General features: G+C 43.5%; 1 protein-coding gene across 1 annotated transcript in view; it reads left to right on the top strand.

The window, feature by feature from the left end:
* Positions 1–14,328, top strand: part of UNK (unkempt family zinc finger) — a 39,691-nt gene extending 25,363 nt beyond the window's left edge. Inside the window, exons 9-17 of the mRNA XM_010288312.1 lie at positions 363–410; positions 1,307–1,507; positions 5,781–5,846; positions 6,542–6,716; positions 7,863–7,964; positions 9,425–9,613; positions 12,507–12,688; positions 13,234–13,491; positions 13,904–14,328. Of these exons, the coding sequence (XP_010286614.1) occupies positions 363–410; positions 1,307–1,507; positions 5,781–5,846; positions 6,542–6,716; positions 7,863–7,964; positions 9,425–9,613; positions 12,507–12,688; positions 13,234–13,491; positions 13,904–14,059 (1,377 nt within the window). The 3' untranslated portion in view covers positions 14,060–14,328. The remainder of the gene's footprint in view (positions 1–362; positions 411–1,306; positions 1,508–5,780; positions 5,847–6,541; positions 6,717–7,862; positions 7,965–9,424; positions 9,614–12,506; positions 12,689–13,233; positions 13,492–13,903) is intronic.
* The last annotated feature ends 293 nt before the right edge of the window (positions 14,329–14,621 follow it).

Raw genomic sequence — 14,621 nt, 5'->3', positions numbered from 1 at the left:
TCCTCTCACTAAATAACACTGGAAAGCAGTAAAAAACAAAACCCCTTCATCTTATTAATGTATCATCTAAATTCTCTGAAAACTGCAATGAAATTGAAGATATCTTCCACTTAATAGACTGTTTAGGTCTTTTCTATTGCAAGCTCTTAGTCTTTTAAACAGTCTTTCCTAATCCTTGGATATATGCCAAACGGGAATGCATGTCTTTCTGTGACTTCATCACTCCACAGGGCGTCTGTATGTAGCTTGCAAACAAATATGGCTTTGCTGGTGATCATTTTACATGATGAATTAATCAGAGAAAAAGGTCCCTCTAGCAGCCAGCCTCACGTGGCCTGTTCTGTTTTGTATTTGTACTGTAGGTGTGGAATAAATCAGGAACTCTGCCAACTAGCCCTACCTCCACCACAGTGAGTAGTATCTTTGCAACTGTAGGGAAGCGTGGACAGCAGAATGTATAAAAATAAAATCAAAACATTGTAGGATGCTCCTTCTTTCTAATGCCAGCCCAGACTGTGCCACACTTGAATCTGTGGTAGCAGTAGCTGTCTAAATGTTGTATGAAGCACAGTCATGCTTGCCAGTGCAGGCAAGTAATTTCTTGTCCCAGAGAAATGGGATATCTGCACTGATCCAGGTAGGCGCTTTCTGTAAAAACTCTTCTTAATATCCTTTGCTGCTGTCTGTGGCTTCGTCTACAGTGCAAAACGAGCCTTGTTGCATGTGGCTGTGATCCCTGGTTATAGTCCAAAGAATGGAACTGTTGGAAATCCTTGGGTTTTTTAATGCAGCTGTTAATATTTGGCTTGTGCCTGCATTAAAACTTTCAGATTTCCAGCTGCAAGTCAAAAGATGCAGTATTACACGTAGCTCAGATATGCTTGGTTGTTCTGACTGCCATAGCACACCTTTCCAGGTTTCACACTACTACTCAGAGTGCAGATAGGATTCACTGTAGCCTAAGGAAAGTGAAGAGAGTTTTGGTCAGGTTTGGAAACTTGTTCATTTGCATCTGAGGCCTCAGAAAGAATAAATGTCACTAGAGCTGTAGGTCGGTTTTTGTAAGACTGCACTACCAGACAAAGTAATGACAATAAAGCCATAATTGTGGGACTGTATAAATCCAGTGTTTACTGGAGCTTTTTTCCTGGTTTTTATTAGTTTACTGGAAGCTTGTATGCTTGTGTTGACTGTCAGTATAATCGATGCACAGTGAAGTAAATGAGCTCTTCTGTGGGATGCCTCTCCTCTTCGAGTCGTTGCTACTTGCTGGCTGTAGTTTCCTGACACTTGTTCCTTCTACTAGATTCTTTGTAGGAACAGCAGTCTCGGAAGCCCATCTAATATATGTGGGTCTCCTCCTGGTGCCATTGGAAAGCCACACAGCTTGGAGACCATTGGTTTTCCTTCCGACTCAGTAACAGCAGCTGGCAGCTACAAGAAAGCACCGGGGTTTGAGCGAGAAGATCAGGTGGGGGCCGAGTATTTGAAGAGTTTCAAATGCCAGGTTAGTAGGGAATACTGGCTGGAAGAGTTGGGGGGATGTGGAAGAATGAGAAATTGCCCAATCTAGCTTGAATGTATTTTTATTTTTCAAGGAACAAAAATGAGAAAGCACTATTCTCATTGGCAGTTCTCAGATCCCTGCTGTTGCTTTCGGTCTCCTTTCCAGTCTCTTCCATCTTACATCTGTTCTTGTCTGCCTAGCTGCCATCACACACTCAATTTGTAGAAGCTGAGCTGCTGCTTGGTTTCCTAATCCCTCACGACTTCTGTCCTGTGGTGACCCTGGGTAGTTTCCCACATATCACTTCTTGCTCTTTCTTTTTCCATATTTAGGTCCTTGCCAAGAGTTGCTGTTTCTTTTGCTGTATTGTCTCGTGGAAACTCATCCTTCCTTCTCTGTTCTCACTCCGAACTCTTACCTTGATCTCCGTGACTTGGTTTGTCTTTGTTTTCACCATTCATTTCTCCAGTGTATTAAAAATGTCCTGTTAGTTGTTTCTTGCTTCTCTGGCTGTATCATTCTGAGATTTGACTCTCTCCTGTGGCTTCTGTATTAAATTTGAATTCCTCATTCTCATTTGAAGAACCCTCTGCAATCTTACCCAACCCACATTGCTAATGACATTCCCTCTTACCCCTTTTGGATATCCGTCTTGCCTTGCTGCTTCCTCAGTCTTCTCCTTCTTGGTTTCATGCCTTATTCAGACTGCTCCCTAAGCCTAGAACAGGCTTTTCCATCTCTTCTGCCACACATGAGCTTTTCCACAGTTAACTTCTTACTGTGAATTTCCTTTCTTGATGCTACAATTAATAGTTTCTCTGCACCGTCCCTTCCAAGTCAGCTGAGACCAACCCAGAGCTTTGGTCTCAGTTTTTATTCATCACTGGGTTTGTAAATGTAATGGAACATCATCTCGATTTAGGAGACAGAATAGCTACTTTTATGCAGAGGTGCCTGCAAAAATATTTCCTACAAGTTGTTTTTATAAAAAATATAAAAAGGAATAAAAATACCTGGTCTATATTGCATGAAAACAGAGATTACAAGAAATGCTGCTTTCAGCCTGGCTTAATGTAAACTCTTGTCTGCAATACTAAAGAAGCTAGCCTTATTAAGCTTCTACTTCTGCATTAGTATTGCACTGCTGTGAGAAAACAGTGGAAATATTCCATCCCTGTACAGACAAGATCTTGCATGCAGTAGTCGGATTTAGAAGCAGACTGTGTGGGTTTTGTTTTATATTTATTTTTACAACTTTGGGAAAATGACCAAACTTTGCAGTAGGACCAGTCTTGCACACTGTTTAGTCTAATTAAAATGACTTAGTGACAAATACAGGTGAAGCTATATGTATGTACGCTTTCTTATAAATGCTTCCATTGTCTTGCTTAATGTGGATGTGGCTTAGGAAATTGCATATTGATGCAACACATCTTTGGGGGTAAAGAGCAGACCATGCTGTGATCCTGGCGCTTCTTGCAGGCACAGCAGCTTGTAGCAGTTGTTTAGAAACAAAAGAAAAAACATGTGCTCCTTCTCTATTGCCTCTGCTGCAAAGGAGGAGTGAACCCAAAGCCGAAGGACTGAGAGAACCCCTGTTTCCTGCTAGCAGAGGCAGGGTGCCAGGGAGGCCCTGCCTTGGAGCAAACGGGCAGCAAGCCTAAGCCAAGGAGAAAGGGGATGGGGCATGAATAGGACTTTTAAAAGGAGGGCCAGATGATGAGCTTTTATGTCTGAAGTCCAGGCTGTGCTACAAAGATACTGTATTCAGATAGCTTATGTGGCTTTAATTAAGCAAAAACCTGTGTTAAATGACTGGAATAAATAGCTATTAAGACATAGACAAAAGTAATCACAGTTGCCTTATGCTAGGCTCCTACAGGCAAAATTAGGTGTCTCATAAGTGTCCTGATCTAATTTTCTTTTAATCTATAATTACTTACTTTTTTTAATCCTCTGTAATTCCCTTTGGCTGCAGTGAGCACCAGAGATTCTCATACATCCTGTAAATTAGACCAGTAATTAGGCATTTAACTTTGTTCACTCATATTGGAGAACTTGAGACACACTCTGGCTCAGCTCTGCAATAGGCTTGTCATTTTTCCTTTGTAGAATTAGTACAAATAGTTTGTACCTTATTAGAATGAAAAATGCACCTTCTGTGTTAATAGGTTCCACATAGTTTGTGGTAAGGCTGAGCCAGCAGTTAAAGCTAAAAATACTTTTTCCGAGTCCCAAAAGATTCAACAAGCTGGAAGAATGCTGGCTGTGCTGGAAGGACTTGAGGGCCACGACCAGGAGGTGTTCCCAAGTCCTGACACACACTACAAACACAGTAGGCTTGTTCCATGCTGGTCAGAAAACATTTGGTTTCACTCGTAATTTATGTCCCTTGTTTTCTTCCCTGAGTGCAACAGAGTGAACTGGAGAATTTCAGCCTGCCCTTCGAATTTCTGTCTTGATGTATGCCCTTTTTAATGTTATTCAGAGCTAAAGGAGACTGGCGTAGTGGTGACAATCGATTTGCTGCATTTTTCACTGGTGTTATATGAATTCAAGGTAGTGGGAATTTGGACTAGCTTAGAAATGAGTTGACTTTTTCTCCTCCTTAAAAGAAAAAAAAAACCCTTCCAGTAAGCCTCAAGTGCACCAGAGCCAGCTAGCAACATTGGCAGGAAGCCTCTCGGGGCAGGGGAGGTGGGCACGGCTGTGTATGTGCCTTCACTTTAGCTGCTGATGTCTGTTGATAGCACATCGTGTGTTCAGATGAGCGTCAAACAGGGTAGGGATGTGTTGGATTATCTAGCAGGCGTGTTAGCAGCCGCACACAGAGGCTTTAATGTAATGCATCTATTGCTCTCAAAGGAAAACAAGCCTGTGATTGGTTCAGTGGTAGTTTTGCTGGATGTAAACGCACTGTATGTTGTTCAGGGAAGCATGAGATAATGGTACCCACCACAGAAGGATCTTTGCATCCACATTTCAACTGCCTGTTGCCAGGCTTTGACCTCCCCATCTGCCCATAGGCATACAGTTAAGCAGAGAAAATGATTTAATTAAGTAAAACCAAGGGATGAATTCTGCTGCTGCTCTTTCGCCTGTCTGGTTATGTCATCCCTCTCCAGCAATCATTTATCTTATTCATAAGATTGTTTAAGCCAAAAAGTCAAGGCATATCACTTGAGGTCAGCGTGGCGTCTCGTGCGCTGCGGTTGTACCTAGTGCCTGAATCTCCCCTGTAGAGATGGTGACTGCCTGCATTTGCAATAAAAACAGTCGAGCCGAGTTTATGCATGGAGTTTGTCTCTGATTCAGACTGGAGGTAGGTGGAGAGTGAGTAAACAAGCAGCCCTGACTCTCACCACTTTTTTGCTCCCTCTCCAGGCCGAGAGGGTGTGATTGATCTCCCTGTGCCTTACGCATGTATTGGCATGGGAGGAGCGGAGCAAGGCCCGCAGAACAGACCGTTACACACTGACAAGCTCAAGAGGCCACTTCCTTCCCAGCTCTGCTTACTGTAGCTCAGAATTGACTGATGTTGTGAGGCAAGAGGGTTGATATCTGTTAAGGATATACTGCTGGAAGGTCCTTAGGTTGGATAGTGGAATTCTAAATGTATATTGGCATTCATGCAGTTTTGCAATTCCAGACAGCCTCGACCTCACTTACGTTTTATAGCTTTGAGCTCTCTATGTTAGTGGATGGGGGAAGGATTTATTTTTTTTTAAATCGGTTTTGATGTTGCTTTTAAAATTGGTTAGTTATCACTTTATTTTACTTTGCAATCCTAGCTGGGAGCTGAAAAGGTTTGAGGGGAAAACATAATTTACATACTTTATTTTCCCAAAGCTGAAAAATGTTTACATAACTTAAAAATGTAGTGTGCCTCCCACCATTTCTGGCACTATTTTTAGGTACTAGTAGGGCTGATGAGTTATTTATAGCGAGGCAAAATAATTCATTTTTGGTCTTCGTTCTTAAGATGTCCTTTGTGCTAGCAGAGGACTTACAGCAACATTGAAGGCAAATGTAATTGTGACATGTCTTTGCATAATTCTAAGGGTGATGTCTTGGTATATAGAAAGCAAATTACTTGGGGTGTTTTCAGTTTGCTGTGCTTTCGTGCTCTCTCAGTTCTCTAGTGCTCAGAGCAGGCTGTAAGAGAGGAGGGGACTGCGTTTCCCATGGCTTCTTCAAAGCCAGCAGTCAGGCATTTTTAGTTTTGTTGCTAATCCCTCTGCTTATCTTTTGTTCTGTTTCTTTACTGCAGCAGGCAAAAATGAAGTCTCACTCACTGGAACACAGGAGCCAGGAGCAACCTTTGTTACAGCCCAAACAGGTATGGTACTGCTAGCAGGGCTCTGAACCTAGCTCAGTGCTCGCACCACCACAGCCAAGGACAAGAGAAATCTCTGGATGCAGGCAACTCCACAGGGAGTAAATGACAGTCCAGACACCATTAGGGATGCTCAGCTTGAGGGATTACTTTATGAAGATGGGATGATTTGCTGGAGGGGTTATTTGTGAATGGCCTGACCTGTGTAAATTCGGGATAGATTCATAGGCCTGGACTGTGCTGGAGAGAGGGTCTCCAAATTACAGAAAATTGAGCTGAAATGGATCTCTGCAGTCATCTAAGTTCAAGGATTCGGCAAAGAGAATTTAATATCAGGTTCTAAGTTGTGTGCTGAACTAAGTCTGAGTGAGTGATTGTGTGACCCATCCCTATGATTGCATGCAACCTGTGGGGCACAGGAGTTAATTCTGGGGCAGCCTGAAGGATGTTTGTAATGCTGGGGTGGGGGTGGGGGGTGGAATGGACAGACGGAGAACAGTCGGCAGAAATTAAAGCAAAGCTGTTAATCTCTTCCCCCACCCCCAGCCCAGTAGTAGTACCAGCCATCTGTCAGGTTGGAAGCAAGCAGGAACAGGTTTGCTGCTGATCTTTGGCTCATTCCTGCATGTTTCTGAAGAGGTTCTTTTATAAAGATGTTTTATTTCCTACCTTTTTCCCTTTTAAAACTCTTGTTTCAGGACATACTGGGTATTCTCCCAGTGGGGAGCCCCCTGACATCCAGCATCTCCTCTAGTATCACCTCCAGTCTGGCTGCCACGCCACCAAGCCCTGCCGGCACCAGCAGCATACCAGGCATGAATGCCAATGCCCTTCCTTTCTACCCAACCAGTGACACCGTTGAGTCTGTCATAGGTAACTTCACCTTTTTTATTTATGCTAATAGGGCTTCCTCAGACGTGGATCACCAGGTATGAGAATTGGAATAGCATGGGTGTTCCAGTGAACTCCAGTTTTTCATCTCTGTCGGTGTTGGCAGATTCCTGAGGCTGTAAACTTTTTCTGTGACTGTGACACATCTGATGTTTTCTGCAGGTCATTATGGATGAAATTCACCCACGGGACCAACAGAAGGCCTCTGAGCCACTTACTCAGAATGTCAGATGGTGTAAAGGGCCTTAGTTTTAGGTTTGTCAAAGTGACAAAGAGGTCTTGGAGTAGGCAGGAAATCAGAGGGGCCTTTCCCACAGTTACAACCCCTTACATTTTAAATGACAATTTTATAGCAGGGGCTACCACTAGGTATTTTGTAAGGACTTGCCCTTCATAGAGTGTAGGACATAGGCTGTAAGAAAAAGGAGAACAGTAGAGTCCAGAGAGTGGAATCACCCCTTTTAGATAGGTACAGACTTTTTGGTCACCTGCTTGTTTTGGGGTTTTTTTGTTTAATCTAACGTTTCTGAGGTCATCTCACTAATTTGTTAAAAATAATAATGGAAATGAGTGGGCATGTGTGGGGTGGAATTACATGGATCATGATTAGTGATAAGGCATGTTCAGATAGATATAACATTTGCAGACATTCATAAGTTTTCCTTTTTTTACCCCATCTTTGAACCTCAGAGGTGATTTTCAAGTGTTCCCTTATACTGGTATTTCTTTTCTGAGTGGCTCTTCAGCAAAGTAGGGACAAAGCATAAGCCAGACCGAGACATGTCATAAGCCAGTGTTATTGCATATTATGGACAGACTTGAAAGAGCAGTTTGGGGGAAGACTTATGGGAACTGCTGTTATTTCATCAAATTTTTGTTTTCATATAACACTTGAGAATACTTTGAGACAAAAAGAAGTCAGATCAGGCAAAAGAACCTGAACTGAAAAGCTGCCCATGACACTTCTGCCAAACCATTTAAGAACAGCGTTGCACAGGGCGGAGAGTAGGGCTGTGCAGACTGAAAAATAGAGAGCGAAAGCTCCTCTGCATGTAGGCTCTTTGGGCCATCCTATCTCTTGAAGTTGTTGGTCCTTTATAACATAATTGGTACCTCTGTGTCTGGCAGAGTCTGCCTTGGATGACCTGGACCTGAATGAATTCGGAGTGGCTGCCCTGGAGAAGACATTTGACAGCAGCACAGTGCCCCACACGAGTGGCATCATGATAGGTACATGAAAGCAACAGAGCTTTCTTTATCTTCTGCCAAGCAGTGTTGCCCAGTCACCTCAGTTGAGCCAGCCCAACAAAGCTCTAAAACCAGTCCCAAAGTAACCTTGGTTAAAACAGCAATTATAACCAACTCTGGCAACCACTGAGCATCTTTGAAGTGAAAGCTTGCCCTAATTGACTAGCAGAGCTGAGTTCTTGCCATTGGGCCCAGGTGTCTTGGGGATGTTTCTTGAGACTGAATGGACTTGATCATTTTTTTTTTGAAGTGTGTAAGTAGACTCTAGAATGCACCTGATACCTTTAAAAACAGGCCGAAGTATAACGATGTGCATCCTAAGCAGAAAACTCTCCCTAGCAGTAACAGGAAACTCACTGACCTGGTAATGCTATCCATCTGTCACAGTGTTGTCATGGTCTGCTGATTTGATGCCTGTAATGTCTGTCTCATTTTAATCCGTGGAGGTGGGCTCTTCTACCTGTCTCTAAGGACTGACTAGGGAAAAATGAAACGTCTCATAGCTTTTTGGAAGTGGTTGTAGTTTCTGGCTACCCTTGCTGTGTAAGACAGGTTTTGAATGAGGCTAACTTTGGTGGTCTGAAGGTTTCCAAGGGAACTGCACTGCCTGGAGCTGTATTGAACTGGGGAAGGACCCTAAAAAAAGAAATCACTTCCACTTCCCTGCCAAAGATAAGAGCCTGGTCGGGGAGTTTACCGTGCATGTCTGCTGATACCCCTGCTTCTGCTACTACCCATCTGCAGTGGCTTAGAGATCCTCCACACTGCTTTTTCCTCTATTCACATCTGGTCTGGGTGTTACTTGGTGATCTTCTAAGAAGGGAGATCAGGAGAGAGTGAGGAGCAGGGCTGAGATCTCCCTCATGTGTGTGGCAGACAGGATGACCTCTTGTGTAAGGGAAGTGTGATGTCTTTGGAGGATGGGCTTTTGTTTATTTGAGGTGGTTTATTACTGATAGATCCAGGCACTCAAGTATGTCTAAAATGACTAAAGCTAGTCACTGATCTTTAGTGGTTAAGATCATGGCCTGACCCAGCGTTGATAGTCTTCTCACTACAGGTTGTTTGGAAGTATTAAAGGTAGAGGCACATGTTTTAGAAGTGAATTTTTCATTACAAAGTATGTCACCAGATACCAAATTCATCTTCTCTAGACTGACAGGGTCTGAACTCTGCTCAGAAAACCTTTTGTTGCTTTGGCCGATGAAAGAGTAGTCCATTGAACTCTGGAGGGTCTTAACCTACATGGTTCATGGGACAGCAGCTTCAGTGTTCCCCTTAAAGGCTGAGAGGGGAATGAAACATCATGAGAAGTGGAGGGAATCCCAGGGGGCTAAGGAAGGAGAGAGGGAAGCTAATGCCTTCTGCTCTGAACTCCTGCAGTGTGCTCTGCCCATACTTCATGGTCATACATAGCCATCCTCTCTGTGTTCTTTGTCCAGGTGGGAGTTTGCTGCAAAGTTCTGCTCCTGTAAATATCCCCGGGTCCCTTGGAAGCTCTGCCTCCTTTCACTCTGCCTCTCCTTCTCCACCGGTCAGCCTCTCATCGCATTTCCTCCATCAGCCCCAGGGACACTTAAGCCAATCAGAAAACACGTTCCTGGGGACATCAGCTTCTCATGGATCATTAGGTAAATGCACAGTGTGTGTGTCCCATGTACATGCCTGTCTGTGCCATGTAAGTATTTTCTTTTAAGTTAGCTTTAATTTTAATGTGTTATTTCACTGCTACCATTTGTATCTCCTCTTCCCGTGAGAATAGCAACCGTACTAGAAGCTGCTTTGCCAAAAAATCAGCTAATACCTTGTGAACAAGGGAGCAGTTCCCTCTGCTTCCCATGTATCTAGGCTGAGAAAAAGAGTTAAGTGACTTGCTCTGATGCCTGTCAGGGAAAAGAGCTCTGCCTTTCCCTGTCAATAATGCTGTGCCGAGACTCCACTTCACATAAAACTCAGAGTTGGGTCCTCAGCTTTACTTAGTTAAGGTGGGGATTGCAATTTGCCCATGGGACTGCTTGTAGGTCATGCTGGCTTTTGAGGCTTTTAGAGCAGACTTGGGTCGTTGTACTTTTCTCCCCTGTTTGGCACTCTGCATGCAGTTTTGCAGTATGGACTTTGCAAAACATTAGTGTTCCAGCTTTGTTCCCTTTGCTCCCTTCTCCCCCCTCCACCCGCCCCCTTAAGGATCATTTTCCTGTATGAGGGACTACAAAGAGAAGACAAATTGCTTTTGAGCTTCGGCTGTATCAGGCAGAGCTTGGAACTGAGGGGCCAAATCTATTTTATTATCCAGATGCAGGGTTACCTTGAGAAATGAAACTATTCGATGGGCTCAAGGCTACAGTGATGTGTGTTCTGCTGATTTCTGTGTTAGTAACAGTATATATCAGTTCTGTCTATTGATATTAGATGTAAACACTTCTTCAAATTTGAGACACACTTTAATCTTGAATATTAAGCTTAACCTAATAAAATGATTACATGCCTTTGTAATCTATTCCTGCATGCATTTATCTGTGTAACTGCATCCCTTGTTTACATAGGCAAAAAACATGCTTCCATGCCTTGCAATTGCTGTTTGTTTGGATTTAACAGCTTTTATAATTGCTATAATACGAAAAGAGACATCAGAGGGCATCTCTGCTATTAATTAGTGTTGAGGCTGGCTGTTCATCTCGGTTTCAGTAAGAAAAGGAAAACTTGCTGATAAGGCCTGCTTTTAATTTCAGAAGAAACAAGCAGTTATATTTGTCTTGACTCTCTAGTTATAGTACTACTATGCACAAACAAAAAGACACAGAAATGCATGAAATTCACAAATGCATTTAAATAATTTATTTTTAAGAAAAAAGTTAGGGGTTTTGTATTACAGGAAAATACCTATTTTTGCTGAAGTTTTCATAATGTATTTAAATAGTAGCCTAGCAGTTGGGAATTTGGAATCTATCTATTCCATGTGACTTGCTGAATACACATAAGTTAGTGTGTAATGTGTGTAGTTATTACTTCTTTGTATTGCAGTTGCGTTAAAAATACCTAGTCCTGGGCCAGTTCCCACTGTGCTAGATGCAAAATGTACAGAGAAGGCATTCCTGACCAAGGGGGCTCGCTGCTTCAAATGTGAAATGAGAACAGCAGGTAGCAGGGGAGTAAAAAGACAAGATAAGCTCAGTCAGCATTATGGCAAAATTTGTGGCCTGCCAGCATCCTGCTTAGTTAACTCCCATTCAAGAAAACTGGAGTTTTAAAAACAAAATGTGAGTTTGGACTCCATTAAAACTTCTTGCTTTTAACTGAGCACGCTTCAAGCAGCTGAAGTGGATCTAGGATAAGTGACTTGAGCCAGCAAAGATCCCTTGCTGCTCTGCTAAATGACTTGTTAATGCCCCCAAGCCCTTAGTGAAGACAAGTTACTATTTTTGAGCTGTATTTTTATTTGTAACTGTTTGTGTCTTGACTGGTACTGAGTGGGAAGTAAGTGGTGCTGGGTTAGCCCTCAGTGCGAGACCATTGGCTCCAGGGCTTGCTTGCAGACACAGTCAGTTTGACTGCTGCAAGATCAGAATTATCAAATGCAGATAATTTAGATAATTCCTAAACTAGATTTAGGAATGTCCACAGCCAGTGGTGAGCACCACTAAATGAAAATGACTCCTACGTCAAACTGGTGCACGACTGTGTGCCTAAGAGTCCACATCACTCAGCAGCTCTGTCTCGATATGAGCTTTTATTACTGGTTCTCCCCCGAGTGCTTATTTTAAGTAAAAATATTTTTGTTATTAAAAGAGTACAAACCTTAGAGTCCGTGAAAAATAGCCAGTTTTGTTTAAAACTGGTTTTCTACTGCTTTGTCTCCTAAGCCTTGAATTTATTCCTGGAAAGAGAAATTATTTGAACAAGCTAAAATAGGGAAGTGGTTAGTTAGTCTTCTCCTGTGCCAGTCACTAGTTTTATGCTAGAACTCTGCAGGGGGTGAAGCTGATGAATATACTATCGCCTCTACTTGTTTATAAACAGGGTTTTCCAGTTAGTGCTGTTTCGTGCATATGCAAACAGTAATGATGTGGGCGCATTTTAGTCTTACTGCTTGCGAAGTGAGACTGCTTTTCTAAGCACCGAGCTGAGGAGACAAAAGCAGAAGTTTTCTTAGGGTATGGTGTCAGAGGAAGCACCACCTGAGTTGGCTGCGTGAACCAGTCTGTTCAGCAGCGCTGATGGCTGTGTGAGTAAGCAGTTCAGAGGTTCTCATATGAGAAGGGGGATTCAAGCTGGTAGTCAGCCCTGCTCTACTCAGTTTCTTGGGTCCTCCCTGTATCATTAAAGATGAGGTCTAATGATGGGAATCTTCCCCTAATAAAGTCCATCTATGACAGACTCCTGGGCCCTGAGGAGGAAAGTAATTCTTAGGATGATCGTTTTTTTTTCTATGTACAGTTTTGAATCCTGGATTTCACAGGGGTAGGGAGGAAATGGGGGAATCACCAGCACCTGTGACATAACCCTCTCTATTTCCCTGTGAAACAGGTTTAAATGGGATGAACAGCAGCATATGGGAACACTTTGCTTCGGGGAGTTTTTCGCCCAGTACCTCACCTGCGTTTCTGTCAGGTCCAGGTGCTGCGGAGCTGGCACGGCTACGACAAGAACTGGATGAAGCCAATGGCACAATAAAGCAGTGGGAAGAGTCTTGGAAACAAGCCAAACAGGTACTTAACTCCTGGGAAGAGGGATTAGGAAGTGTAAAGGAGTAGGAGGGTGTCAGCCTTCAAAGAGAAGCTTTCCAGACATTGAGGTGACAGGAAGAGCTGTAGGTTTTACAAACAGATTCTCTTAAGCATTCTTATTTCTCTCTTCTGCCTTGGAAAGGGGGACTGAATCACTGTGCCTGATGTGTTCAGATGCTGGACGCGCAAGGCCTGGTGTCGTAACAGATGCACTGAGGTGCTTGACTGTCTTTTGGACCTGGCAATTGACTTAATCCATGACAATTTGCCGCTCTGCAAAGTTCATCCCCTTAACGGTGTGAGCCAAATACCCCATCTGCTTTGGCTGTAGTTCTGTGTATCTGGAATGAGCAGCACTTTGAAACATCCTTGGAGCTTCCCTTCAGAATTTGGGAATGGGACAGATTGGACAGAACACACTCCTGCTGAGGAGTGTATGAAAATGGATAGTTTTGCCTGGGATTCTCTATTGGAGGCTGACGGAGTTTTCAGACTTCTGCTTTTACCCTCTTTGTTGGAACCTCTAGGCTTGTGATGCTTGGAAAAAGGAGGCAGAGGAAGCAAATGATCGCGCCAACACAGCTAACATGGAATGTGAACTGGCCCGCGAGCAGAGGGAAGCCTTGGAGCTGCAAGTGAAGAAACTGCAGGAGGAGCTGGAGAGGATCCATGCGGGCCAGGACCCTCAGTTTCTGCGCTCCTTCTCTGACTTGGAAACTCTCTCGCTCTCTTCACTTTACACGCTTCAGAAACAGCTGCGGGCAAACCTGGAGAAAGTCGATAAGGTGAGTGTCAGGGATTTGCAGGGCTGGGCCTTGCTCTCTCTGCTCCTACAGATTGCAGCTTTTTCCCCTTTTCTTTTAATAGTGCCAGGAATCAGCAGCCTATCAAAGCAATTCCATGTGGATGTAGCCAAAGTGAGTTCTAGCCAGCTTACAGGAATATGTATATATAAATACCTACCTCTTTGTGCCGAAAATACAGAGTTTAAGTCAACTAAATCTCTGTTGATGCTAAAGGTCCTAAAAGACGACATGCTGTGCTGCTCTGCTTTTTGCTTCAGAAGATGAACGGGCTGACAGCTGCAAGTCCTTCCGCTGCTGCCTCCTTGCTGTTCCCCAAACTGCGTAGCACGGGGTGGGAATCCTTTTGCTTTGTGACTTTGCTTATGTTTTGCCCTGTCCCGCTCTCTTGCAGGCAGTATTTCAGATGCAGTCAGTGAAATGCCTTAAGTGTCAGGAGGAGAACCGGGTGGTGTTACCGTGCCAACACGCAGTGCTGTGTGAATCGTGCGCCGAGGAGGGCGAGTGCCCCATCTGCCATCCCAACAGGCCCCACTCTCTCCAGTCGTGACCTTCCAAGGACGCTTGTTCTAATCATATCGTATAGAACTTTTTAACTTTATACATACGTACATATATATGTATGTGTACATATATATATGTATGTGTATATATATATATGTATATATGTGTGTGTATGTGCATGTTTGTGTATGTATCTATATGCACACACATGCACATACACACATAAAACAAAAATTAGTTGCAGAGCACTTTTTAATATTTTACATCCCGTATCTAAACTGCCCCTCACCCGTGCCCCACTAATTCTAACTCTTGAGGAACTTTGAGAGCTGTTTTTAATACAGATCAAAGGGCCATTTACAAAGAGTCTGTGTTTCTCCTCTTTTCTATTTAGGTGATAACAAATTTTTGACTATTTCCAGAAGGATTTAGAGTGGGCAAGAGGGGCTTCCATGTGCTTTCCAGAGGAAGAGTTGAGATCACGGGGAGGATCGAGGTGGATTGAAATGACTTGTTCATGTCTTCGGTCTCCCTGTTCTTTCACTGACCCAGCTTGGTTAAAGCCGTCCTCCCTGATGGAAGCTCCGCTGGGTGCCTGCCTGGTGGGC

This window comes from Phaethon lepturus, unplaced genomic scaffold, assembly GCF_000687285.1.
Source record: "Phaethon lepturus isolate BGI_N335 unplaced genomic scaffold, ASM68728v1 scaffold39525, whole genome shotgun sequence".
Lineage (NCBI taxonomy): Eukaryota > Metazoa > Chordata > Aves > Phaethontiformes > Phaethontidae > Phaethon > Phaethon lepturus.
The sequence above is the reverse complement of the archived record's forward strand: the minus strand, read 5'-3'. Positions and strand labels throughout refer to the sequence as shown.